Source organism: Myodes glareolus, chromosome 1 (assembly GCF_982192425.1).
Source record: "Myodes glareolus chromosome 1, mMyoGla1.1, whole genome shotgun sequence".
Taxonomy (NCBI): Eukaryota; Metazoa; Chordata; class Mammalia; order Rodentia; family Cricetidae; genus Myodes; species Myodes glareolus.
The window spans coordinates 128,304,040-128,331,722 of NC_142026.1; the positions used below are offsets into that span (position 1 = coordinate 128,304,040).

Consider the following 27,683-nt stretch of genomic DNA (forward strand, 5'->3'; position numbering starts at 1 on the left):
TTCTGTTCCTATTTTGCTAGTTTTATGTAGGAAGTACAGTTTTTATCCCCTTTGAAGGCTCGGGTTATTGGTTTATTTTATATATCTTATATTTTAAGGTTGGGCCATAAGTAAATGAAGGCAGCAGTGTCCAGGTTACAGAAGGTCTTACAGCGCAGTAACCTTTAAGAACCTTGATGCCAAACTCATTTGTTTCTTTCCGAGGCAGATCCCCTAGCACAATGCCTGACACATTGGCAGTGTTCATCCTGGAAGTCTTGAGTTTGATTTAGCAATCTGGTTGTATATACAACTACTGATGACTAATTTCTTCTTTGAAGACAAAATAAGCATCTGTGTAACTGGTGTGACCCCAGAGTGAATAATAGACTCAGTGGATACCTGCCTTGAACTTTGTAGACTTTGATCAGCCAGAGGAAAGACTTGTAGAGTGCTTAAACGTTTGCCTCCACAAACAAATTCTGACCATGACCTAAGTGCTCTAGGGCGGCACTCTGAGGGCTGCAGCTTGACTGGTTCATTGGAGTGACTGGCCTGTTTCCTCTTATAAGAGACCGAAATGAATCTGGTTTGTTGTGTAGAGAGTCATGATTAAGATCTTTAGGTTCTTTGGACTTTTAAATTGTGCTTGTGGAGTTCTCTGAAGGTGAACTGATTAAAGAACATCTTGGTGTTTTCTGAGACAGTCTCAAAAGTTATGCAGTTTTTGGCCAGCCTGGACCTTGCCACAATCTTCCTCTTCCTTTGCAATGCTAGGATTATAGGGGTGCATCACATATTACCATCTTTGAGTCTTAAGAGTGGTCTGCCAGGATCTTGTATAGTTTTATAGTATCGTTCCTAAGGCATGTGGTGCTGAGGGCATGCATCCTCACACCTTCAGGAGCTGCTGCAGCAAATGTGCTGTCTAGAGCATCCTTGTCTCCTTAGAAGCTGCTGCTCAACTTAGAGCCTGGCTGCTTTGCTGCTAGTTCTCAAGGCATAGGCAGGCCGGCTTGACTTCTGCCAAGTGTGTAGCTGATTTTGTATTTCAGTCCCCGTCATGGGTTGGTAGGTTGATTAAGAGGCTGTGTGGGCTCTGCTTTCTCCCAGCTTGTCTAAGGATGCATTTGTATGGAAGGGCTGGGGAAACGGCTGCCTTGCAGAGAAGGGCCGTGCTGAGAACACCTATCACACCTCTGGTTGACAGAAAAGCCACACCTGCTCTGTGTTGAATAATAAGTTGTCAGTTTTTTTTTTTTTTTTTAAATATTTATTTATTTATTTATCTATTTATTATGCATACAATATTCTGTCTGTGTGTATGTCTGCAGGCCAGAAGAGGGCACCAGACCTCATTACAGATGGTTGTGAGCCACCATGTGGTTGCCGGGAATTGAACTCAGGACCTTTGGGAGAGCAGGCAATGCTCTTAACCACTGAGCCATCTCTCCAGCCCCAAGTTGTCAGTTTTATTACCAATTGTTTTTGTATTTTGAAAATCTAGCAAATTGGGAGTTCAAAGAAAACAGTACTAACAATCTGAGTGTATTCATCCCCCCAAAAATAGTAAATGCCTTGTGAAGCCTTGTATTGATGAGAGATTTGGTTTGTGTTCTGTTGAGGGACATTCACAAAAGTAGGCATTTCTTGTATGTTTTGAAAAAGATAGTTCCAGTGTGACATCGACAGCGGACAAAAAAATTATTACAGTTCTGAAGTTACCTTTAACCCCTAGTTTCCATGAAAGTTTTGTGAGTATGTGCTCAGGTTGAAGGTGGAATTTCCTTTAAACCTTTGCGAGAAAGTTAACAGGAAGATCTTGGTCATAAATGTGATCAGAATCCAATGCTGTCTTTGGCTAGACTTTATGAAGGATGTCCTGTTGAGTAACCTTAAATTAGGACAATGGTGTGCTTTTATATGGATTTCAGAGTGTGTATGTGGTATACCATGCCCTCTGGTGTTCTAAGACAGGGTCTTCTGTGTAGCCCTGAATGGCCAGGAACTCACTATGTAGACCATACTGGCCTTGAACTCATCTGCCTCTGCCTCCTCCTGAGTGCTAGGATTACAAGGCATGTGACAGCATGCCTGCCTCATACCCTCTTTATATAATGAGCTTAACATAGAAGTAAGAAAAGATGCATTTTAGCCAAGTGTGGCACATCCCTGTAATCTCAGCTATCAGACGGTTGAGGCAGCAGGATTGCTGTGAGTTTGAGACCAGTTAGTTACAGAGTGAGACCCAATCTTAAAACAAAAATCTGACAAACCCCACAAACAAAGCAGGTGAAAAACCAATTAATTTCGAAGGTTGTCGTATTTATTTCATTGGCTGTATCATAGGAGTTTTAAGATTCACTGGTTCATGGTTGGTTGTTACTTAGGTCACAGTCCCCAGAGATAAATTCCTTATGCTTCAGTGAGTTGCTGTGGTCAAGGGCATGTAAATCTCTGAGAATTCACTGTGATGCTGATGAATGCCTTCTAAAATACTCTGGGTATAGGCGTGAGGGTGTGTGCTGTAGCCCAAGTATGGAGGTCAGAGGAATACTTTGGGTCTATCCACAGTTTGTTCTAGGGATCAAACTCAGGTCATTAGATTTGCACAGCAGACTCTGACCTACTGAGCCACATTTTAAATTGTGTACGTGTGTGTGTTTACGTGGTAGACACTGGAAACTGAATTGTCCTTTGTAAGAGTAGTTTGCACTCTTAACCTCTGAACCATCTTTCTAGCCCTTTTTGTTATTTTTTAAGAAGGATCTCTTGTGCCCAAGCTGGCCGTCTTCCCTGGAATTTTGGATTCTCCTGCCTTTATTTTCCCAGTGCCAGAATTAAAAGTGTATGTACCTGTGAAATTAATTGGGCTGTTTTACATTTATTTCATAATCCCAACCAAAATTGGAACCACAGTATGAGGAAACACTGAATTTTTTTTTCTGCTATAGTCAACCTCAACATTAAGACAGTAAGGCATGTATATCTCACATAGTTTTGTGGGTCACAGGTATCAGGGAGTAGTGGAACTGATGCTGGTTCAGGGTCATCCAGAAATTCCAGTCAAGTTCCTGTAGCTACTGGATCTGCTTCCAAGGTGGTTCACTGTTTTGCCAGTAGTGTTGGTTGCAGCCTCCAGTTCTTTGTTGGATTGCTAAGTGTCCTTATGCCTGGCATGGATGGCTTCCCCCAGAGCAAGCTCTCCTAGCCACAGTTAAGAAGCCTCCACACACTGTCATCTCTGTGCTTTCTCCTAGTGGCAGTGCACAGCACAGGTCTAGGCTGACTGGAGGAGGGAAGAAGCTGTTCCCCCTCTGCAGTCCGCTGCTGAGGAGGCTGTAGCTGGCTCAGATCTGTAGCTGGCTCAGTTCAGTGTTTTTCCAGTTCCTAGACGAATTAGGATGGAATCAGAAACCTTGCTAGAGTCAATCTGAGTAGTTCGGTGATGAAGTCAGTTTTTCTTTTCTGGTAAGGGCATCTGGTTTCTCTGCTTATCCTTAACTGTGTGAAAGGAGGTTCAAGGAAGGTAAGGGGTTATTCGGCCTAAGGCCTGAGTCAGTGTTTGAAAACTAAAATTTTCTCTGATCTTTATCATGAGTAATCTGTTTGCTGATGAGAAAATTGGTAATTGCTTTTTAATCTTAAGAAGTTATAGTGTAGATATGTTGTCTAGTCTCCCAATTTGCAGACCTGTGATAATGTTGTTTAGCTTTGTGTGTTTATATAATCTCTGCATAAATAACACATAGTTATTTATGTGTATGTGTGTGTTTGCATGAGTTTATATGTACCACATGGATGTCTGGTGCTTGTGTAGAAAGAGGGCATTGGATTGGGTCCTGGAAACTTGCATCGCTGAGCCATCTCTCTCATCTCTGTAGATATTAAAGACTTTAATTATGTATGTATGTGTACATTTTAGTTACTTTTCTGTGGCTGTGATAAATACTATGACCAGAACCAGCTTCAGAAAGAGAGTTTATTTTGGTGTATGGCTTCAGGGGTAGAGTCCATGATGACAGGAGAGGCTTAGCGGCAGCAGGAGGAGAACTGGAAGCTGAGAGATTGCATTTCAGCCACACACTGAAGCAGAGAAAGCAAGCTGAAGGGGAGGGCATGCTGCAAACTCAACACCTGCCCTTGTCACATGCTTCTGCTTCATCTAGCAAGACTCCTACCCTAAAGGATTCCAAACTTTCCCAAACAGCACTACCAGTGTGTCCAGTTGATGAATTGCATCATGGGAGTCACCACCATAATATGTGTGTTTGGCTGTGTACACATGTGCAGGTGCCTTCAGTCCAGAAGAGGGTGAAGTATGAAGAAAAGTACAGTATTTTATGCTGTGAAATTATTTATTGGGACTGGGAATTGCATCTAGCGCCTTTGTGTGTGCTGGGCAAGTGTTTGCTACCGAAGTAAGCCCCTAGTCCTTTCACTTTTTATTTTGAGATGGGGTCTTGCTAAATTACTCACATTGACCTTCAGCTTGGCACTACCCCAGTCTCAGGTAGCTGGGATTCCATTACATGATTTAGGTTACCATCCCAGCTTGCTGTGCAATTTTTATGGACCCCCCCTTTTTTTTTTAGACAATGCCTCATCATTTAACTCCTGGATGTCTCTGCTTCCCATGTGCTGTGATTAAAGGAGTGGACCACCATGCCCATTGGGAACTCTTAGACTATTCTAAATAATAGATAGGACAACATAGATTATTTTAGACTTGCACTATTGCAGGTGGAAGATGACAAACTTTTCTCTTAAAACATTTGCTTAACCTTTTTTCCTCCATTATAATGAGGTGGTCTCACTTGGTAGCCTGCTCTGGCCTGGGACTTCTGTATGGTTCTATCCTTGTTCTAGAGTATTGGGATTACTGTTATCGACTGCCCTACCATGCAACCTTTGTGGTTCCTGTTCCTACTTAATAATCTGTTTGTGATGTGGTTCAGGTTGTCTGAGTTGATATTGATTGCCAGAGGTGACCTTGAACTTTGAAACTACTGGTCCCTGCTTCCACCGCCTAAGTGCTTGAATTACAGGTGTGCACAGCACCACTCCCAGTTTATGGAGTGCCGGGAGAGCAAACCCAGGCTCTCTGTGCTAGACAGACACTTCACTTACCAGTGGAGAGAAGTTTCCACTTGTACATGTTGGTTTATTTTATATGTATTTTTATTTTTTAACCTTTACCTCACCGTAAACTTGAGTGAGTTCTGAACTTCTGGTGCTTATCTGCTTTTGTAGTTGAAGGATTAAGGTAAGGGGGGTGGCCTAAGATTATTTTTCTTACTAGCACTGAGTGGAGAAGTGATTGTTGTAGAAAACATCTAGGTATGGGTGTGTGTGTGTGTGTGTGTGTGTGTGTGTAAACGGTTAGCCCTGTACTAAAGGTGCAATGGGGAGGACACAATGAGAGAATGTATTCTACACATGTGCTGTGGTAGACTAGGTGAAGTTGGTATGGAAACTAACTCTTGAGTTTTGGAGAGGAAGTGTACAAAAAGTAGTTTTAGTTGAATGGTACCTACCTTGAATTGTTTTCCTTTATTGGTGATAAGTTGCCATCATAAGTTACTTGTTCTTCTAGAATGTTTATTTCTTTAGATCTGTGTGGTCCGGTCTAGTAGCTAAGTCACACTTGGTACAGGTGACAGCAGCACGCCCACCAGAGAAAATTTCTACCGCAGCAGAATCCACTTTTGGATGGTGCTGTTGTGGGGTCGTTGTGTGGCTTACCTGTGTTTTCATGTTATGTGTTGAGTTGGGAATAGAACAAAGGACCTGTTGTGGGAGGAGCCATGGTTGGTGTTGATGAACAGTGGAGCCAGTATTTTACATCGCGGCCAAGAAGATAGGCTTTGGGGTTGGGGAGATGACTCAGTGGGTAGAGTGCCGTGCAAGCACGAGGGTTTGGGGAGCCGCAACACCACCTAGAAGTTGTAGGCTGCACTGCTGGTGCATCACTGGCCGGCCAGCCACTCCAGCCTAAATAAAGTAACAGTCTCAAAAGGGCAGAGGGTTGGTCAGATGGCTCAACAGGTAAAGGTGCTTGCTGAGTAAACCTACTGAGCTGAGTTCAATTCCTGGAGCCCATGTAAAAGAGGAAGAAGATAACTGGCCCCACAGAGTTATCTCTGATCTCTACATGTATGCTGTTGCAAGGCACGGGCACACACACACAATAGAAAGGTGGTGATGACTCCTAACCTCTGGCTTCAAGTACACAGGAACACTCTGGCACAGGGACACAGGAAGGAAAGGCTTTGCTGTTGGATCTGGTCTGAAATTGTGCTACATCTAACATATCGTTTGATCTCTTAACTTCCATTTTTACTCCTAACAGGGATAAATTTATTAGGGTTGTGTAAAGTAAGTTAGTATAATGTAGAGGGTGCTTATCTAGCATTGTCTCTCAGTAAGTGATGGTGTTCATTAATATACTAATGAAATAGATAACTTCTATGTAAATAACGTCACATTATACATACAATAAAGTTGATTTTCCTTTTTGTGTGCAGTCCTGTTCATTTCAACACTATATATGTATAGTAACTGCTCAGGATTCAGGACAAGTCTTTCACATCAAGTCTCCATTGGTTTCCCCTGTTAGAGATTTACCCTCTTCCCACCTCTAACCCTGGGCTCTTGTCTGTTGGCTGTACTGTAGGTTTACATTTCCCAGCATTTTATGTAAATAGAATTGTAAAAATTGTAGCCATTTCAGAGTGCCTGCTTTAATTTGGCTAAATAAAGTGAGGTACACATTCAAGTTAGAACTAAATTTTGAGGGGAAAAGGTGGGTGGTTTCATGTCCCTTAGGCTAGTCTCAGACTTATTATATACCCCATGAGGCCTTTAACTTTAAAATAGATTTATTTTCATTGTGTATATGGATTTTTCTTACATGTATGTCTATATGTACCTCCAGTGTGTACTTGGTGCTCAGAGGCCAGAGAGGGTGTTCTATCCCCTGGAACTGGAGTTAGAGCCTGTTGTGAGCTGCCATGTGGGAACTGAATAGGGGGTCCTCTCAAAGAGCAGCAGATATTAACCCTGGATCCATCTCTTGCCCCATTGAACTTTTGTTAGCCTTTCTTCATTTCCAGGTGTTGGGACTATAGGCTTGTAAAACCTTTTTCTGGGGCTGGAGAGATGGCTTAGAGGCTAAGAGTGCTGGCTGCTCTTCCAGAGGGTCTGAGTTCAATTCCAGCAACCATTTGATGCCTCACAACTCTCTAAAATGAGATCTGGTGCCCTCTTTTGGTGTGTAGGCACACATGCAGACAGAATACTGCATAATAACTAACTTGGGGGGGGGAAACCACTTTGGCACACACTCAGTATTTGAAAATTGATTTTTCTATTTTCTTCCTATACTAGAGATTGAACCTGGAGAGAGGTACCCAGTACTCTTGTAGGCGGTGGTTGGGAAATGAGTGGCTTACCCCAGTCGAAAATCCATCACCTCTGGTGGAGAGGAAGATAAAGGGAGAGGCATAGCCACCCTTGTGGCCAGAGAACCAAGTCCACCCAGTGTGAAGCCTCAGCTCCTCCCGGGTTTTGCTACCAAGATAATAGGTTTTTTGTACCCCAATAATAGGTTTCTCCACTGATGCAGTAAGCCAGATTAAGCCGAGTTTAAAAAGTAAAGGTTTATTTGAGCTAAGCGACTCTTGGGTCAGCCCCGAACTAAAGCAGGGAGCTTCTAGCCTGTCGGTGAGGGGTGATGACATGTCTGCCACAAACTGGGTTTGTGCCCAAGTGTGGGCAAAAGCTGGAATGCTTGGTTGGGGTCATGGACTGCAGGCAACATCGGGAGGAGATGTATGCACAACTGGGCTTTTTGGTGCCTTCCTTTGTTCAGAGATTCTCTCAGAGTGATGTTTGGAGAGAGGCAGGAATGGGGCTTTGTGGATCAAGTAGGAGTGAGCTGGAGGTTCCAACCAAGCAGGCTTATTTGATGTGTATGTTTTACCTGCGTGTATGTAAAGGGCATGTGTGCATGGTGCCCTTTAGGGTCTGGATCTGAAGTTGTGTCCTCTGCAAGAGCAACAAGTGCTTTTAACTGCTAGGCTCTTTTTTTCCTAGCCCTATAGATTTAAATTGTATGTATATGATAATATGAGGGTTTTGCATGCATATGTACCATATGTGTGCTTGGTGCTCCAGATCAGCCTTGGGATGCTCTGGAACTGGAATTATGGATGATTCTGAGCCGACTTGCAGGTACTGGGAACTGACCTGAGGTCCTTGGTGAGAGCAGCGAGAGCTCTTAACTGCTGAGCCATCTCTTCAGGCCCCGGTGTTCCCTTCTATTTCAGACAAGGTCTGGTAGCTCAGGCTGGCCTAGAATTTGCTTTGTAGCCTAGGGATAATTTTGAACTCTCTTGCTTCTGTTTCCCAAGTGCTGGGATTACAGGTGTAGACCACTGTGCCCTGCTAAAGTACTATTGTAGTTATTGAAGTCCCATTTGACTCAGGATTTTATTTTTTTCAAGATAGGGTCTCACTATGTAGCTTTGGATGTCTTGGAACTCACTCTGTAGACCAGGCTGGCCTCAAAGATCCACCTGCCTCTGCCTCTAAAGTACAGGGATATGTGTGCCGCTAAGCCTGGCTATGACTCAGGGTTTTTAAATGATGAAATTTACAGGAAAATTATCGACGTTTTCAATTTAGTTATTTGTCTTGTTTTCTAAGAGTCTCCTGTAGCTCAGGCTGGTCTTGAACTCATGAAGGTAGGCAAAATGATTTGAGCTTCTGCCTCCATCTAAGTGCTGAGATTATAGGCATTAGTACAGGGCTGTTTGATGCATTCCTGTTGCATGTGCTAGCAAGCACTCTGCACTGCTTTATCCCCAGCCCCACAATCAAGGTTTTGACCTTCAGATCTCCTTGAGGATGTGAGTGAGCTCTAGTCTGATTCTCCTGAGTGAACTGCAGATCCCAGTAGGTGATCATCTGCTAACTGGCACTGTTGGGAAACTGGAGTTTGGCAGATTAGGTGCATCTTATATTTTCTACCTAGTGTTTTTTTTTGGGGGGGGGTTTAGAGCACTGTAGTAAATTGAGAAGCATCTGTACTTGCTCTAATGATGTTCGTCTGTGACAACAGCCATTGATGGTAGAAGAGGCGGCATAGCTGTGGCTCTGTAGCATTGCACCAGAGTTGAACTGAAAGGTAGTTTCCACCCAGCATCAGTGCCTAAGAGGAGGTCTGGAAGTGGGGGTGGGGCCAGTTCTTGCCTGACTTGCAGGATCTCTGTCAGAAAGTGACTACTTCTGGGAAACCTTCACTCCAGGAAAATCCAGGGTGGTGGGTCATGCTATGCAAAGAGGATCCTAATAGGCTTAAACTGGAGACATTAGATGCATAATTTTCTTGTGCCTGGATGACCAGAACCCAGCGCACATGGCTTTAGTTCAAGACCAGTCCTAGGGCAGGAGTGGTAAGGTGGATGGAAGCATTTGGCTGGTGTTTCTTAGGTTGTGCCCTCCGTAAGCCTTCAGTTGATAAACGCTACTCAGCCTGACCTCTCTCTACTCTTTATTAGCAATGTTTTAAAAATGGTTACTGTATAAACAGATTCCAAGTTTCTTGTATGGAAGCAAAGTTAAAAGTTTTAAATCTTTCCTGTTCCTAGTTGTTTTAAAATTCAAATGATGACATCCAGTCAATTTCTAGTTCCTGTCCCCAAAGTGGTTTCCTATTGCTTTCTTGCCGGTAAGCTCTGCAGAGCAGGGGTGTCTCTCAGCTGCTCTGTGGTATCTTGGAGTTGAGAGTCATGTAAGAGAAATTTGTAGTAGTGCTGAATTAGATGAAGAGTGATCAGTAGAGTAGGTATACAGTGCTGTGTGGTTGCTGGGTGCAATACTGGGGCAGAGAATGAAGTGTGTCCACCATGATGCACTGAAATACATATATACTATATTCCTTTGTTTAGCTACTGCTTTTTGTATTATGTGTCCCCCATAAACCTTTATCCTAATAAATGTTTGTGAAAATATGTGTTGTGTTTTTTTTTGCAAAAATTATAAATATATTAAGTTTACATATATTTATAAATATGTTAAATTTTGTCAGGCACCATAGTTTTACTAGCTTAAGTAATGCACCTGTCATCCACTGGAATTTGATGTTACCGTTTTTTGGAAATGTATCTCTTTTTTGGGGGGTGGGGTGAGACAGGATTTCTCTGTAGCTTTGGAGCCTGTCCTTGAACTTGCTCTATAGACCAGGCTGGCCTTGAATTTAGAGATCTACCTGCCTCCTGAGTGCTGGGATTAAAGGCGTGTGCCACTACCGCTTGGCTTGATTGTTTTGTTTTTGAATTTTATGTTTGTGGTTGAGTGGTGCATGAGTCAAGCACATAATAAGGTGTGTAGGAAGATTGGCTTACCTGATGTTAAGAGTACAAAGGGTTGACTAGTGAAATGCAATGTGCCTATGAACACTCAAATTAGGCCACTAAAACTGCTGGAACATTTTCTTTTTGAACTTTCAGTATGTTGATCCATAATTTTTATTCAGGCAACAATATATTTTAGAGCTGCAGAAGGTCATTATGACGCTTGTTTGATCTTGAGTCAGCCCTGCTATGTTAAAGCTCTGGGCAGTCCTCTGCCTCTGCTTTCCAAGTGCAGAGATTGGTGTCCCCCCCAGTCAGTTCCCTTCTTAGCTGGGTTCCTGTGCAGCACAAGGTCTGTCGGGGAACTCATCTTCCTGTTTCAGCTTTCAGCGTGCTGGGATTACAGGTGTGTCCCGTGCCCACTGACGGTTTAAATACCTATTACAAAAGTCACCCAATAGTGAATGCTGGTTTATTTTGGTTGTAGGACTTGAATTATCTCTTCCAGTGATGTTCTCATTGTCACAAGATCAGAAAAACACTCTTCCCAGCTCAAACATTACCTTAGAAAAATAAAAAGCAAGAAAACAAGAGTTACTGATTCCATGGTGAAACAACTAAACTTCATCCCAAGGTTTTCCCGTGGTTTACAAATCCCTGGTCTTTTACACTGTCAAGTTGACAGAATTAATCACAGCAGCTAAGGTGAATTCCCAAGGCTGCTGTGATGGGATGTGTCCCTGGAGGAAGCACTCCTTTGTCAAATGGCAAGCTGTGGTCTGATACTAGTTTGTACATGGTAAATTTACAGCCAAAACTAGCGAATGCTGTCTGTAAAATACGGGAGCACATCAGAGCATTTGCAAAATTGGCATTTGAAACAAGCCTGCTGCTGACCTCGATGGTGATGAGGATGATGATCATCCACTCCAGGCGGAGTGCCCTCTTCTCGTTCAGGTGATTCCGCATCAGGTCTGTTAGTTCCATGCAGTGCTGAAGCTTTTCATTCATGACCTGCAAGAAAATCTTATTGTCATGTATTTATATTTAAAGAGAATACAGTTAGATATACATGGTTTATTAAATTCTTGCTGCTTAGTTCTCAAAGACAAGCAGTGTTTAGTGGCTCCATCTAGAAACATTTTGCAGTGAAATTTTGTTACTTTGTATGTTTCTGAATGTGTATGTGTGCAGGTTCCTGCAGGGACCAGAAGGGCCAAGAACCCCCTCAGAGCTTGCATTAAGCATTTGTGACCTACATGGGTGCTGAGCTCTTAACTCTGGCAGTAACTCAACCACAAAGCCATCTCCAGTCCTCACTTATTTTATAACCTAGGTGGCCTGCAGTCTTCCTCCCACCTCCTAGAGTCCCATTATTCCACGAACCACCACATCTGTTTATATGCAGTTCTGGGGTAGGTAGATTCACTGGTCCCTTTATATTGTAACTTAAAAGAAGCAAGCAAACAAACAAAAGGTGTAGGAGGTCCTTCTGTCTATATGTTGCTTTCATTGGTTAATAAAGGAACTGCTTTGGACCTATAGCAGAGCTATGGGGAACAGAGCTGGGGGGAACCTAAACAAAGTGCTGGGAAAAAGAAGGGCGGAGTCAAGAGATGCTATGGAGCCACAGCTGGAGTCAGCCGGAACTTTGCTGGTAGGCCATGACCTTGTGATACACAGATTAATAGAAGTGGGTTAAATTAAGATGTAAGAGTTAGCCAATAAGAAGCTATAGCTAATGGGCCAAGTAGTGATTTAATTAATACAGTTTCTGTGTGGTTATTTCGGGACTAAGCTAGCCAGGCGGCCGGGACGGACAAGTGGGCCCTACAAAAAAAAAAAAAAAAAAAAAAAAGCATACTAATCCTTTTAAGGCCTATGGAGGTTTTAAACTTTTTTTTAAGAAAAGATTTGTTTACTTTTATGTGCTGTTTTATGTGTTGTTTTGCCTGCATGTATGTGTGTGTGAGGGTGTTGGATCCCCTGGAACTGAGTTACAGACAGTTGTAAGCTACCTTGATGGCTGCTGGGAATTGAACCCAGGTTGTCTGGAAGAGCAGTCAGAGAGTGCTTTTAACCACTGAGCCATCTCTCCAGTCCCTTATGGAAGTTTTGTTTGTTTTTTGAGACAGGGTTTCTTTGTGTAACAGCCCTAGCTGTCCTGAAACTCCCTATGTAGACCGTAGGCCAAGCTGGCCTTAAACAGAACCACCTGCCTCTGCTTCCCAAGTGCTGGGATTAGTGTGCCACCACTGCCCGGCTCCTGGTGGAAGTTTTAAAGATAGAGGGTTTCCTGATATTTTATTAGGGAAACTCAAAACTTTGTGAAGCATGCAGAGACTACTCTGGTACAAGTGCTCTGCTCGTCTCCACAGTTCTAGTCGTGTATGGAAGTGAGCACAAAGGGACCTTTCTGCTGAGGACCTGGTATGTGTAACCTGAAACCACTGGAAGGCACCACTACTCACTGAACTGGCAAAGGGTCTGGGTTCTAACACCTTGGACAGACTAGTGGAGCCGGGTGTGGATGAGTGTCATAATCCTGGATGTCACTACTAGCAGTTACACACCCATTTAGTACTTGTACATTTCTTGGAAAGCTGGGGAACATTATACTGGTGCAGGTATGGCCAGTATTGTCTAGGTGAGTGGAAACATCTGTCATACTCAGGGTTCTACAAGAGCATTCCAATGAGTCCCCAATTCTAGTGAGGGACAACACAAATTCCTGGCTGATAGGCCCACCTTGTGGTTTCTAATCTATAAGTACCTAGGCACTATGTTCCTTTTTGTCCTTCCCATCTACTGATTGCTTAGTCTTGGCCACTCATGTGTTCATCTTTTTAAGCTTTTTCTCTCTCCAAACTGCTGACACCTCCATATGAGTTGTAACCAAAGAACGGAAAACATGTTCTCGTCCAACTATTACTTACAAACAAAACAAAAAACCTGAAAACTATTTGTGCAGTGTTAAAGTCTCCTGGGGTCTGGAGAGTGTTGCTAGCTCCTGAAAGGACAACCAAGCCTGCTCCCCACCACTCCTGCCAGGCAGCTCACAAGCCCAGTTCTAGGGGTTCTGATGCCCTCTTCTGGACTCGACACCAGCATGAATATATTGTAAAAAGCTCATGAAGACTACTCAATAAATCTTAAGGAACTTTCCTGGTGGTGAATACCATTAAATCTTAGTTTCTGGAGCAAAAGCGCCCCAAGTTTAGGCCAGCATGGTCTACATAGCAAGTTCCAGACTACTTATTTTGTCTTTAAAAAAAGTCTCCTGATGACTAAAATGTTTTTTTTAGTTCAAATCTGGATTAACCCAAGCATTTGGTACAGGCCAAAGCAGTTTCAAAATCAGAATATAATTTGTTTCCTTTTGAAATCTAAATGCCTGTGTTTATTCCACAAATACAGTAGCAGATGCCAAGGAGCTTCCACACTAGTGTGGAGTAACAGTTGGCTTGGGGATGCCTAAGCAGGTCAGTGTGGAGGACCCGAGGGAGATACACGAAGGGAAATGTGGCTAGAGGAGTATTGGCTGAAAATGACCACCAGAGTGGAGGTCAGGAAAACACGGTGGTGTGGTGCAAGCAGTGCCCTGAGCTCGTGGCTCTTTCCTAATCAATTTCATTAAGCTTGACTGAGGACATGCTGGTTCTAAGAGGAAGAGACACCTGTATCTTGGTGGCAGTTATATTTCACTATAACGATTATACTCAAAGTTTGCACACGGAGAGAGACACCAAAAGAGGTAAATTGGAGTATTTAAATTTCACAATTACAGCTGCACCTAAAAACCATGGGAGATTTGTTTCCAAATTAATGGAGACATAATTTACATTACACCTCCATTCTAAGTATCAGATTCTAACAAGACACTATCCACGGAACTACATTTCCACTGCCATGGCTCACTATGATTCCTTTGCAGTATGTTACCCCCACCTGCCTGGGTTTAGGGACTCAAGTGTCGTACTCTTCCTTTTGAGACAGGGTCTCATGTAACCCAGGCTGGCTTCTAACTCACTATGATGACCTAAAACTCTTGACCAGCTGTCTCCATAACTGCTGAGATTACAGGTGTGCACCACGGTTCCCGCTATATAGTCAGTGCTGGAGCTGCAACAGGGCTCCTCCGTGCATACTGGGAAGTCTTTCACCAACTGAGCTCCATCTCCAGCATCTGGAGTAGTTTGTCTTCTTCACCCTGTAAGACATTTGTCTTCCTAGACATTCCTAGAATTTCATTTATTTTATGCATATGAATGTGTACCTCCTGAACGTCTGGGAGTTACTGATGGTTCCGTGGCACCATGTGGGGTGATGTGGGGATGATGTAGGCCACTGTGTACAAAGCAGCTTCTAAAACGAACTCTTTCTCAACCATCCTGACAGCGGACTTCTAAGCTACCATCTAATGTTCCTGACCTGGCGCTCTTGGAGTATGGGTGCACAAGTGACCAGTTGCCCAGAACTGTAATTAGGTTGTAAGATACCGCCTCCCGTCTTGCTCGCTCTAGGACTCTAACCACGCATGTGTTAAGTCAGTAGATGCTCTGTACAGACGCTCCTGTGGAGAGAATCTGAGACCTTAGTCCAACAGCCTTGAGGGACTGAGCCTAGCAACCACCACACAAATAGACAGGACGTGAATCCTCCCAGCAGTCCTCAGAGACGCCTGTAGCCTTAAGAGAGGCCCCACCCATAAAACTAGGAGAAAGAGCTGCTTTTAGCTGCTAGTTTTGGGGAAACTTAGTGCATAGCAGCAGTTAGCCAATGCTGGAGAGGCCTTGTTTGTATAGAGCTTTTGGCACCCCTCACATCCTTATCTTCGGCTTGTGCACTACTACCCATCAGGAAAGTCAGACTTTTTTCATCTGTCCAGACAGCCCAGGCTATCAAATGTCTCAGACATCTGGTTATCACACTACATTGCACCAGTCATCAGCCTTCCCAAACCAGCTAAGGCATCTACTTTCTGCATTAGAAGACACAAAGGGACAACGAGATGAGTGACAGACTGGACACCGTTGATGGCATTATTATGCAAAGAACAAGTGTCTGGGTTGGAGAAAAGGATGTATTCTAGAACTACATAGCATTCAGTGATTGTAGAGGATTTTTTGAAATTATGTCATTTACTTGATATGGTGACTTGAGATGTGACTGAAGTAGTATTGAAAAGAAATGTAGACCAGGAAACTGAAACACTGTTCTGTTGTTTCTAGGCAACAAAAGAAATGGAGACTTTAGAAGCTGTTTGAAAGAATGGAAGTTTGTTTGTTTGTTTTAAAGTAACTTTGAGGCCACTAAGATGGCTCAGTGGGTAGAGGTCCTTGCTGCTAAGCCTGAAGACCTAGTTCAATCCCTAGACCCCACATGGTGGAAGGGAAGAACTGAGTCCTAAGAGTTGCCCTGACTTCCTCACACATAGCATAGCACCCATGCACTCACCTAGCTACCCCCCCCCCCCCAACACATGTAACATCAGCATTGTTCCTGGTCAGTGAAAACACTAACCCTCAGCAGAAAGTAGGTGGTGGCTGGGGAGATGGCTCAGCTGATAAGGTACTTGTAATACAAGCATGAGGACCTGATTTCAGGTCCCTAGCACCCACATAAACAAATCTGGGCAGAGGGCCTACAAGATTTATTTTAGTTTCATCCATACTCTGGTATTAGAAGTCTGAGTTTACTTTTAAAATGTTTAAGCCGGGTGATGGTAGCACACACCTTTAATCCCAGAACTCAAGAGGCAAAGGCAAGTGATTCTCTGTGAGGTTGAGGCCCTCCTAGTCTACAGACAGAGTTCCAGGACAGCCAGAGCTAAACTGAGAAGCTCTGCCTTGAAAAACCAAAATCTACATGGGCATTCACATATGAACAGAAGCATATACCACATACATCACACAAAGATAAAACATGTTTAGCTATGTGGAAGGCTGAGGCAGGAGGATTCCCAAATTCAAGGTCAGCCTGGATAATTTAGTGAGACTTCCACCTCAAAACACATTAAAACAACACGGAAATCAGAACTGAGCCTTTGACACAGAAAACTGAGAAGCAAAGCCAGGTGTTTGTAATCCCAGAACTAGGCCTAAGGCAAAGATTTCTGTGAGTTTCAGGCCAGCCAGGGCTACAGTATGATACTTAGTATCTAAAAACCCCTCTTGTAACAACTCATATTTTATATAGTTCTTTAGGTGGTCAGGGCTGAAACAGTATCTGTGGAGCACACACTGGTCTTGAACTCAAAAGCCATCCTGCCTCCGTCTCCTGAGAAAAAGACTGTAAATGTGCTGCAAAGAGGACAAGAGGAGGGGAGGGAGTGGGGATCTAAGGAGACACGACCAGAAGTCAAATAGTATTTCTCCAAATGCAGTTAAATATACTTAGTTGGAAATTTCAGTAATAAAATTGTAGCAGAGAATCCCACCCCTCTCCTTTTCTCTTTCTGGTTTTTCCAGACAGGGTTTCTCTTTGTAGTCTGGGCTGTCCTGGAACTCTTCTGTAGACCAGGCTGACCATGAACTCAGAGATCTGCCTGACTCTGCCTCCCAAGCTCTCAGATTAAAGCTGTGTGCCCCACCCTGTATGTCTTTTTCTCTAAAAAAATACATACCTTAACCCTTCGAGTAATGCTGAGAAATTGGCAGGTCTTATCATAAAGCTCCTCCAGGTTAGCTCTGTCCCAGTAGAAGTCAGGAGTCATCAAGAAATCTGAACTCAAGTTTATACGGTGCCTTAAATAAAAAGTACAGTTTAGTCTTTTATTTATGATGAATTAAAAATCAGTTCCTATTATATTTCATATATTCATGCTGCAATAAGAGTACAATTTTAAGTTCTGTTCTTCGAAAAATATTTGAGAAGTGTACACACACACACACACACACACACACCCCTCTAAAGGAAAACCACGAAGAAATTAAGAAGATAAAGGTGGGCAAACCTCACTTTTCTTTTTACCTGCAGCTTTCCCTTCCTCTCACTCTGGGCTCATTGGCCACCTCTATCCTTTTAGTCATCGTATAAACACAAGACAGGTGGCAGTACATGTGGGCTAGCTTGGCTAGGGACTGACAATGTAGCGCAGGCTAGCTTGGCTTTGGTAAGCCTTAGCCTCTAGTGTACTAGGAATACTAAGGGGGTGTGCTACCACACTGGTGCTCTCTTTCAGTTTCACCCATACTTTGGTATCACAAGTATTTAATCTAATGTGGTGATGGTGGTACGCACCATTTATCTCAGCACCCAGGGAGGCAGAGGCAGGTGGATCTCTGCAAATTCAAGGCCAGTCCACAGAGTGAGTTCCAGGACAGCCAGAGACATAGAAACTTTGTCTCGAAAAAACAAAAACCAACCAACCAAACAAAAATGTAAATGCATGTTGCATAGTAAAATACAAATAGCCCTTCATTCTTTAAGATATATGTTGGAGAAGAAAGCAGAAACACAGTGAACAGCATGTTAAGACTACCAAACAATGCAAAGCCCCTTGATAGGGCTACCTGTACATTTCTCCATGAACAGATGTGTGTATGCATATATCAAGAGAAATAAACATTTTTGCTATGCAAATATATATATATATATATATATATATATATATATATATATATATATATATATATATATATATATATATATAATTTGCAACTTTTCTTTTGTATTTTGAGACAGGATCTCACTGTTACCTTGGCTAACCTGGAACTCAATGCATACAACCAGCCTGGCCTTGTACTAACAGAGATTTGGTTCCTTCCATCTCCACAGCAATGGGATTTATAGCACACAGCACCACATGCACAAATTTTCTTCTTTTTTTAAGGACAAGGTCTCAGTCAAGTATGATGATGCACACTTTTGATCCCAGCATTTGGGAAGCAGAGGCTGGCAGATATGGAGTCAAGACCAGTTCTATAGAGCAAGTTTCAGGACAGCCAGGGCTACACAGAGAAACTGTCTTGGGAAAAAAATAAATAAATAAATAAAGACAAGGTCTCAAAGGTAGTCTACCCTGTGACTTGTTTTTTGTTGTTGTTGTTTTCAAGACAGGGTTTCTCTGTGGCTTTAGAGCCTGTCCTGGAAATAGCTCTTGTAGACCAGGCTGGCCTTGAACTCACAGAGATTTGCCTGCCTCCCAAGTGCTGGGATTAAAGGCCTGCATGCACCACCACTGCCTGGCCAAGAATCATGAACTTCTGATCCTTCTGATCCTTTTCTGAGGCTTCCATGGTTCCCTGCAGTGTTGTGCATGCCAGGCAGACTGCTACCAACTGAGTGACAGCTGCAGCCCCAAGACTCACCTCTTTCCCTGACATACTTAGCCATGATTCTTTTCAGATCACAAAGATTTATGACTTATTTATGTGCATATGTCCTTGGAGGCCAGAAGAGGGTGTCAGACCTCCTAGAGTGAGAGGTACAGCAGGTTGTGCACTGTCTGATGTGGGTGCTGGGAACCAGACTCGGGTCCTCTGGGAGAATAGCAAGATTCTCAATTGTTTCTAGTCCTGTTTTTTTTTTTTTTAAAAAAAATTATGTGTTTATGAGGTGTTTGCATGCGTATGTGTGCATGTGTGCATGATGGGAAGCATGTAGAGGTCAGGGGAAAGCTTTGTGGGTTGTCTGTCTTTCCCGACCTTTACTTGGGTTCCTAGGATCAAACTCGGGTTTCCAGGCTTACTGACTAGCACCTCACCAATGAGCCACCTGTTTGCTCAGACTTCATAGTAACAGAAACACTTTCATTGTAAAGGGTAAGGAAAGTCAGCCTTAGTAGAAACTAGTCTCAAATTATATTTATTTAGTCCTAACTTTTGAGTTTCGGCATTACAATTTGTTTATCAGATTCTGCTTCTACTGGCTTGAGAAAAGGGGGAAACAATCTCCCCTACTTCTCAGAGAACACAAGTGGCTCTATTGCTGGATGCTTGTAATGAATGAGCATCCCTGAGTCTGAGAAGCACAGACACTGGAACCCTGAACCACTCCTCTGCGGGCTGATCTAAGGGGGTGGGAAGACAGTTCTGCGGAAAACATCCACAAGGAGCCTTGAACACTCATCCCATGTGCAAAGGAGGAAACTGGATGGCATGCCCAGCGGACAACGGCAACCAGGACACATCACTCCACAAAGACAGGAAATCACCAGTTAGGAGACGGGTCTTCCTCATCTGTACCACTACACATTGCTAAACTCAGTAAACTAGGGGAAAACCTCCCGGAACAGTGACGCTCAAGGGAGTAGGTGTAAACGTCACACTCAGTACGATGCACACTGCCCTGTTTTCTTGGGGGTCTTGGGACGTGTGGCATGTTTAATGAGATCAGTTTTGCCCTTCTGTATTCATCAGCTTTCCTGACAGTCCTAAAGGAGCCTCCCGGCTTCTCAGGGGAGAGTTTTTCCTGTTTATAGTTAAATGTTTTCTCTTAAAGGAAATCCTTCATTTACAAGAGGACATTGTACCTGAGGGCAAAGAGCTCACCCATTTTCTGCATAACTTCTTTATGAGACAGCTTGACTTTCTTCCCAGCTTTTAGTGCCTATTTGGAAGGAAAACAAAAACAAAACAAAAATCCACAATGGCCCTGTGTCTGTGGGGCCTGCATCTGTGGCTCCAATGTCCCTGTCTAGCAGGCACACTCTTTCTGTTATTCTACCTATATCACAGCAAACACTGACGTTTTAGGCATAGATTTTGGTACCCTAGGTGGGGAGTACTCCTGGAACGGGCAGTCCTCTAGATGCTGGGGGAGGGAGCATTGCATGTACATCTTTCTAATTACTGTCAGGTCTATGTAGCATGTTCTCAAGGGACACTTTGTCTTAGACGAATAATTTAGATAACTGTTATCCAGATGAAATGTCCTAACTCATATCAAGATTCCAGAATTTTATACCCAGGCTGCTCACTCTATCTGCTACTGTCTGGATCCTGGATGGCCCCTGGAGGCTGTTCATCAAGGCTTCATCTTGGCTTGTGTTACTGAAAAGTAGTTAACACCTTTTGAGGTGAAGTTGACAGGGATGTTAGGCCACTGGTTACATGGCCTTGAAGGGGCTGCTGGGGTCTTGATCCTCCCCCTCACTGCTTCTGGCTGCTGTGAGGTGAGCAGCTTGCCCCACCAGGTGCTTCCTGTCATGAGCTGCTGCCTCACCAAAGCCTAAACAATGCACCTGCCCAGCTACAAACTATGATCCAAAATAACCCTTTCCTACTAAAACACTGGTTATCCCAGGCTTGTGTTTGCAGTAAGAGAAAGCTAATGCATCCTCTTTAGTATCCTGTTCCATGATAACATTCCTTGTCTCTCACTTTTATTCTATGTGTATGAGTATTTGCCTGCACACGTTTGTGCATCACAAGTGCCTAATACCAGTGAGCACCAGAACTGGATATTGGATCCCCTGGAACTGGAGTTAAAAGCAGTTGTGAGCGGCCATGTGGGTGCTGGGACCCACACATAGGTCATCTGCAAGAGCAGCCAGTGCTCTTAATCACATATCCATCTTTGCAGCCCCCACTCATTCCTTATCTCTTTATTGAAAAGTGGGGCCTCTTTCCCAATCTTAGTCCTGTTATTCTGTTACAGTAGAAAAGCTGGGCCATGGCATCACCACCGGGCTGCAGCTGGCCCTGTTTCTGTGTCACTGAGTCACACTGAAAATACCATGCAACACAGCCAAGTCATCTGAAGTCTTCCAGTAACACACCAACGCGGACTCCCTTATTCTGATTTCATCACTTTACTAGTTTCTGCAGCTTTTCTAGTTATCATTACTTTATATTCAAATAGGCATATTATTGAGCAATTAGTATTTTCCCCCAAGAAGCCAATTTTTGATTAAAAAAAAAAAGGCAGAGAGCTGATATAATTACCTCTGGAATTGACTGAATAGACTCAATAAATTTGTCCAGTGTTGCTTCCCAAATAGCCAGTTTCACTGGGAAAAGAAGGAAGAGGGGAATTTTCTTTACCACCACCATCACATCTACATGGATTGCATAATGGCAATCCTCTGTTGCCACTCCGGTAAGTGTCCAAGAAACGAATGTGCAGCTGGGCACGGTGATGCCCACCTGTAACCCCAGCACCGAGGACTTGGAGGCTGGGTTGCCATACAAATACGATGTTTGCACTTTCTAAGTGTGACCCAGGAATAAGAAGGGAATGTCACATGACATTTTAATTAATTCATTCTTTTTTTTTTTTTTTGAGGCAGTTTCTTTGTGTAGCCATGGCTGTCCTGGAACTCGCTCTGTAGACCAGACTGACCTAGGACTCACAGAGATCTGCCTAACTCTGCCTCCTGAGTGTGGGAATTAGAAACATGTGCCATCACCACCTGGTTCAATTAATTATTTTTGAGACAGGGTCTCACTATGTAGCCCCAGCTAGCCTAGAACATTCTATGTAGACCATAATGGCTTTGAATTCACAGAGATTCACCTGCCTTTGCCCCCTGACTGCTCAGATGAAAGGTATGTGAAGGTGTTGCCCAACAATGGAATTTTTAATAATTTCAATACAACAGAAAAAGGAAAAGTACTAGAACTTAAAGACTAAAGAGGATAAAAGACAGCAACAAAGTAAAGAAGGAGGGGGTTGGCAGAACACAGGCGTATCTCCTATTCCAGACTTTTGCTCACATCTCAGAAATGCAGAGGTGTGGATCACACCTAGCCCCTATGGGAAGTTCTACAGAAGAGGCAGGGGTGAGACTTCCATGGCCTTTCCTATAGTCCTCAGGGCTGTGAGGAAATCACCATAACCTCAGAGGCTTCCCACAGGGTATGCACAGGCCCTGCAGCCTGATGCAGCACAAGATAAAGAAACACGTATGGAGGAGCACCTGTGGCTTAACGGGGGCCATGATCTCAGTGCTGTGTGCTCCCAGTCACACATGGCTGGGCTCTCTCCAGATCAGAGGCTACTGAGTCTAACAGTCATGGAGAAGAGAGAACAAATTGCCAGCAATAGGAAATACATTTTGAAGAAGTGAAGGTTTTAATACAATTAACAAAACATGAACAACCAGTGGATGGCAGATTCATACATTTTTTTAAAGAGAAAAAGGAATATTAAGGATGTATTGAATGTTATGAAAACAGTCCAAAATCATTACCCAATTTCCCCCTCCCCTCTGGTTTTTCATGACAGGGTTTCTCTTCAAAGCCCTGCCTGTCCTAGAACTCACTCTGTAGACCAGGCTGACCTTGACCTCAGTCTGCCTGCCTCTGCCTCCCTCCCAAGTGCTAGGATTACAGGCCTGCACCACCACGCCCGGCTATCATTACAGATGTTAATGAAGCTGTGTAATAGGCCACCTGCACAAAGGAGACTAACTTACCTGACAGGCAAAGAGCATTGGAGAAAGCAAATTTTTCTAGAATGGAGTCATCTAAGTCCAGCTCCGAGTTTAACTTGATTTCTCCCCTGTGCAGTTTAGACTGTCCCCTATGAAAAGAGGAAAAGCATCTTTTGAATCTTAAAAGTTGTGCACTTCTGAAAACTTGTCTTCCTAGAAGCCAACTTTTACGACAACGGTTGAGATTTTATAAACTACTTTGATCTGAGTAATTCCATTCCTAAAAACTAACCTACTCAAACAATTAGATAAAGCCTGTGTACCATGAACATTTTTACTATGTTTTGGAGACACAGTGTCACACCGTAGCCTCGGCTAGCTCGAACTCTTGCCGATTCTCCTGTCTTGGTTCCTAAGTGCTGGAATTACAGGTTTGAGCTACCATACCTAGCCAGTAAATTGTCATTGAGCCACCATGTGGTGGTGGGAACTGAACCTGGTCCTCTGCAAGAGCAGGAAAAACAAAAACTCAGCAGAAAGATATACTAGATTATTAATTCTACAGAACAAAAGAGCTAGAGCTGGTGGCCTGGGCCTGTAGCTACAGCATGGAGGAGCTGGGAGGGTCTGAGAGTACAGCGACTCCCACACTTCCTCACCTAAGGACGCCTGGCAGGCCCTCGCACCTCTCAAAGTGGTTCTCCTGGATCACCTCTTCAATACATTTCTGTCACATTCAAACTCAACTGAAAAAAAAAAAACTGAAAGTAAATCCTTCCTGGAACAACCTGATAAACTCATCCTGCTGAGAGCATGCTGTCATTAATTTAGGTTGCTAACATGACAATCTAAATGCAGCTCCTGTTCTTTGGTGTGGGCGCTGGTTATGATCAGTAACTTAAGAATCTCCACACATTTATTCACAGGGATCTTTCCTCTCCACGCATGCGCTGAGAAATGCTTACTCTGTTTTCATGTAGTTCAGCTCTTCGTTCTCCCAGTGGACCAGGGCCACTTCGTAGGGCTGGGTTTCGTGTTTCTCCAGAACTTGCATCACGTGCTTCACCTAGGAGAAGCGTCACTTGGCGTTACACCGACTCCCTACAAGCCACATGGGTTTATCTGCTCCAGAAGGCTTTTGCTACTTTTGCTGCATGTTTTCTGAGTCTCGGTATTTAAGGAAAAGGCAAGTTCACCTTGACAGTAAACTAACCAAGTGATGTGTTCACTTACTTTGACATTTGGAAAGTATGGAGAGATGAGCATCAGAAACAAATAAACAAATAAATAGTGCCATTATTCAGCATCCAAAGAAAATCACTACTAACATTATAGTTTGTATTTGTTAGGTGTCTAAAAAAAACTGTATAGGCAAATTACTTGTAAAAATGAAAGCAACAGGGGCTGGAGAGATGGCTCAGCAGTTAAAAGCACTTGCTGCAGAAGACCTGGGTTCAGGTCTCAGCACCCATGTGGTGGCTCACAACGGCCTGCTAGTCCTGTTCCAGGTAATCTGATACCCTCTTCTGACTCCCTTGGGCACCCAACACTCACATGATGCAGTCACACACATAAGATAAATTTTTAATGAGCTAAAGCAACATAGCGGTGTAGGAAGTGCTCCCTAGTCCTGATCCTGAGCTAGCTAGCCATGATTAAACCTAGTGAATGTCCTGTTTGTGTCTGCAGGGCTAAGGGCAGGTCCCACATGTGTTTGCATGTTTTTTTATGAGCATATGTGTCATGTGTTTTGTTTTTCATGTGAGTGGGGTTATACTCTACATATGGACATCTTTACTGCTATTTTTCTTAAAGGAGAATGTGCAATTTACCTCTACACCCTGAGTGCCCATCCTTGGGAGCGAGTTCTAGTTTCCATTGTCTCAGGGCATCATCCTGTTGCTCTATGTTCCTGCTCTGAGGTATTTCCTGAGGAACTGCTAGGAGCTAAGGCTCTACAGCAGAGGCCTAGCATGCTATTGCCAGCCCCGCAAAGAAGGGGATAAGTGGATGGGGAGACAGACACACATGCTTGAATCCTGCTAAGTATTCCAAACTGTTCTCCAAAATAGCTTTTCCTTTTAGTATCTAAATATTCATGAATACAAATATTCATGAGTGCTCATAAATGCAAGGCCTGTTACTGGCCTTTTCTGTCTCTGCAATGTCAGACAGCCACTGTGGTACATTTCCTCTGTGGTCCCACCTTTGCTCCCCTGTGTTGTGGGTATCTTTCTTCTTCCTCTCAGTGAACCCCAAAACACACAGAAGGATTGCCACTGGGATTACACATGGTTACCTGAGGAGTAGGATTTCAGGTGACAGAGAAAGACTATGATTTGGGGCAGGCGTTCTCTCTCTCTCTCTCTCTCTCAAAAGACACGTTTTTTTTTCCTGTAACCAAGAGACTGGCCTCACATTGTAGCCTATCCTGCAGCCTCTACTTCCCAAGTGCTACGATTATAAGCATGTGCCGCCATGTCCAGAATTTTATTTTCTGTATTTTTGGAGGCAGGTTTTGTAGCTCAGGTACTGTCCTCTATCTCACAATCCTCCTGCCTCCACTTGATGAGTTCTGGGATGACAGGCATGTACATGACTTAATGGCGTACTTTACTAAGCACCAGTAGTATATTGGCTCAACTCTTTTAATTCAACTGTATCATATGCAGACAATTGAAAATTATTGTATTTTAGAGGATGAAAGGGATTGGCTAAATACTGTGTGACGCAGAGAAAAGCAGATGTGGGTTACAGAATGTCCCTGTGCTGAATACTAGTGACAAATTATTCTTAGATAATGAGAGTTCACCTGGGCAGTGATGGTGCACGCCTTTAATCTCAGCACTCAGGAGGCAGAGGCAAATCTCTATGAGTTTGAGGCCAGCCTGGTCTACGAAACAAGTTCCAATTAAAGCTGTTACACAGAGAAATCAAAACAAACCAACCAGACTTCTACATGCCTATTCTTTACTATACTTACAGTTTTGTCTTTTACATTCCAGAACACAGTAACTCCTTCCCTGATTCAAAGAACAGGAGAGTCAACCTCGGCAAAGATAGAATACATTATTTTTAGATGTATTGCTTTATTATGCTTCCCTGTATGTATGCACTGTGAGTGCCTGGGTCCCGCAGAGGTCAGATGAGAGCCAGGTTCCCTGGCACTGCAGTTACACATGGTTGTGACTCACCACTATATGTGCTAAGAGCTGAACCTGGGTCCTCAGCAAGAACAGCAAGTGCTTTCAGCTGCTGAGCCGTCTCTCTAGCCCCCAAGAAAACATTCTTCAGAGAATTGGAAGCCATGTTTCGGCATCCTCTAGAGCAGTGGTCTCAGCCTTCCTAATGCTGTGACCCTTTAGTGCAGTTCCTCAGGTTATGATGACCCCCAACCATAAAGTTATCTTCACTTCTATTAATAACTAATTTTGCTACTATTATGAACCATAAGCAACTGTTTTCTGATGGTCTTAGGTGACCCCTGTACAAGGGTTGATCTGAGGGGTCGTGACCCACAGGTTGAGAACCACTGCTCTAGACCATGAGAATGCAAGTGAAGACAACGATTTGGTTGATTAGGAAGACTGGCTTGCTTGAATCTGGAACTACAGACAGGAGCCACCATGTATGATTTAAAGTTTAGCCTTTTTATTGTTTTACTCTGCAGTCCAGGCTGGCTTCAAAGTCATAGTGATCCTCCTGCCTTTGCCTCCAGGCTGCTGGGAATATGGGTGTGAATCACTGTGTTGGCCTAACAGTTTCTATTCTTTTGGATGTCTATCTTTCTGTTTTGCCACTTACTGGTCCTCAGATTATGGGTTATTCCCCAAATGCATCTGACCCTCCCTTTTCTTGGATGCTAAATGGGACACATGGCTGCTACTGCCGTTTTCCTGTCATTCCAGTCTTTAAAAGGACAGGAATGTGTGAACCAGGGTTCGTCTCTTAGGCATCTGGAATGGCCACAGCAGGCTAAACCTCCGCTGAAATGCTACAGAAGGTGAGGGGAGGCAGCAGGCATGGAGCCTCATAACGTCAGTGACAAGGCTGCTCTGCACTATTCGTATATTCTGTGAAAGACTTCAGGCAACAATGACTTACTTGTACTAGAAATTTTCATCTTATAAATTGATCTACCAGGGGCTGGAGAAAGCATTCAGTGGATAAGAGAAGTAACTGCTCTTCCAGAGGACCCACATTCAATCCTAGCACCCAAAAGTCAACTTACAACCATTTGTGACTCCAGTACCAGGGGTACCAATACCCTCTTCTGGTCTCCTCAGGCAGGCATGCACATGGTATACAGATATATATGTAGGCAAAAAAATTTATGCACATAAAATAAAATCAACATATTTTTAAAAAGATGACCTACCAGGAGATTCATAACCCTGACATTTGTCCAAGATGAAGTCACAATCAGATGACAAATTCAAACCCCAAATGCACTGGCAATGGAAGATCCCAGGAGAAGCATGTCCACCCTTGAGACTCCAATCACCTGAGTGCAACCATCTTCCCAAAGCCATTTTGATCCTGTCTTACCTGAACAAGAATATTGTTCCAGGATCACCTTCTTTTGCAGCGTTTTCCACACCCATCACCAAAATATTTGCTGCATCTGTGATTTAAAATGTCAGTCAAGGCTGTGTCGAGACGTGACATATACTGCAGAGAATGGCCTGTCCACATTGTAATCTGTTCTGAGGATCACTTCACAACCCCGGGTGCTCCACAGCACTATCAACTTCCTACTGAAGAAGGGTTTTAACATGTGAAAATGGGTTAGACCTTGGGAGGCAGAGGCAGGCAGGAAAATGAATTCCAGGCCTGCCTGGTCTACAGAGCTAGTACCAGGACAGCCATGTATACACAGAGAAACCCTGTCTTGAAAAACCGAAACCAAACCAAAACAAAAAACAAAAAACCCACCAAAACCAAAATAGGAGCTGGGGAAGACTGCCCAGTGGTTATGAGTGTTTGCTCTTCCTGCAGAGGATCTGAGTTCTGTTCTTAAAACTCAT

The 27,683-nt window shown here is 43.5% G+C and overlaps 1 protein-coding gene across 4 annotated transcripts in view; it reads right to left on the minus strand.

Moving 5' to 3' along the window:
- Positions 1–10,473: 10,473 nt before the first annotated feature.
- Positions 10,474–27,683, minus strand: part of Rmnd1 (required for meiotic nuclear division 1 homolog) — a 32,310-nt gene continuing 15,100 nt past the window's right edge. For all 4 annotated transcript variants that reach the window (XM_048419801.3, XM_048419822.3, XM_048419807.3 and 1 more), the window contains exons 4-12: positions 27,205–27,280; positions 25,640–25,679; positions 23,622–23,722; positions 22,699–22,805; positions 21,227–21,291; positions 19,813–19,889; positions 16,963–17,083; positions 11,235–11,351; positions 10,474–10,900 (exon numbers count right to left, since the gene is read on the minus strand). In XM_048419801.3, the coding sequence (XP_048275758.3) occupies positions 10,868–10,900; positions 11,235–11,351; positions 16,963–17,083; positions 19,813–19,889; positions 21,227–21,291; positions 22,699–22,805; positions 23,622–23,722; positions 25,640–25,679; positions 27,205–27,280 (737 nt within the window). In that variant the 3' untranslated portion in view covers positions 10,474–10,867. The remainder of the gene's footprint in view (positions 10,901–11,234; positions 11,352–16,962; positions 17,084–19,812; positions 19,890–21,226; positions 21,292–22,698; positions 22,806–23,621; positions 23,723–25,639; positions 25,680–27,204; positions 27,281–27,683) is intronic.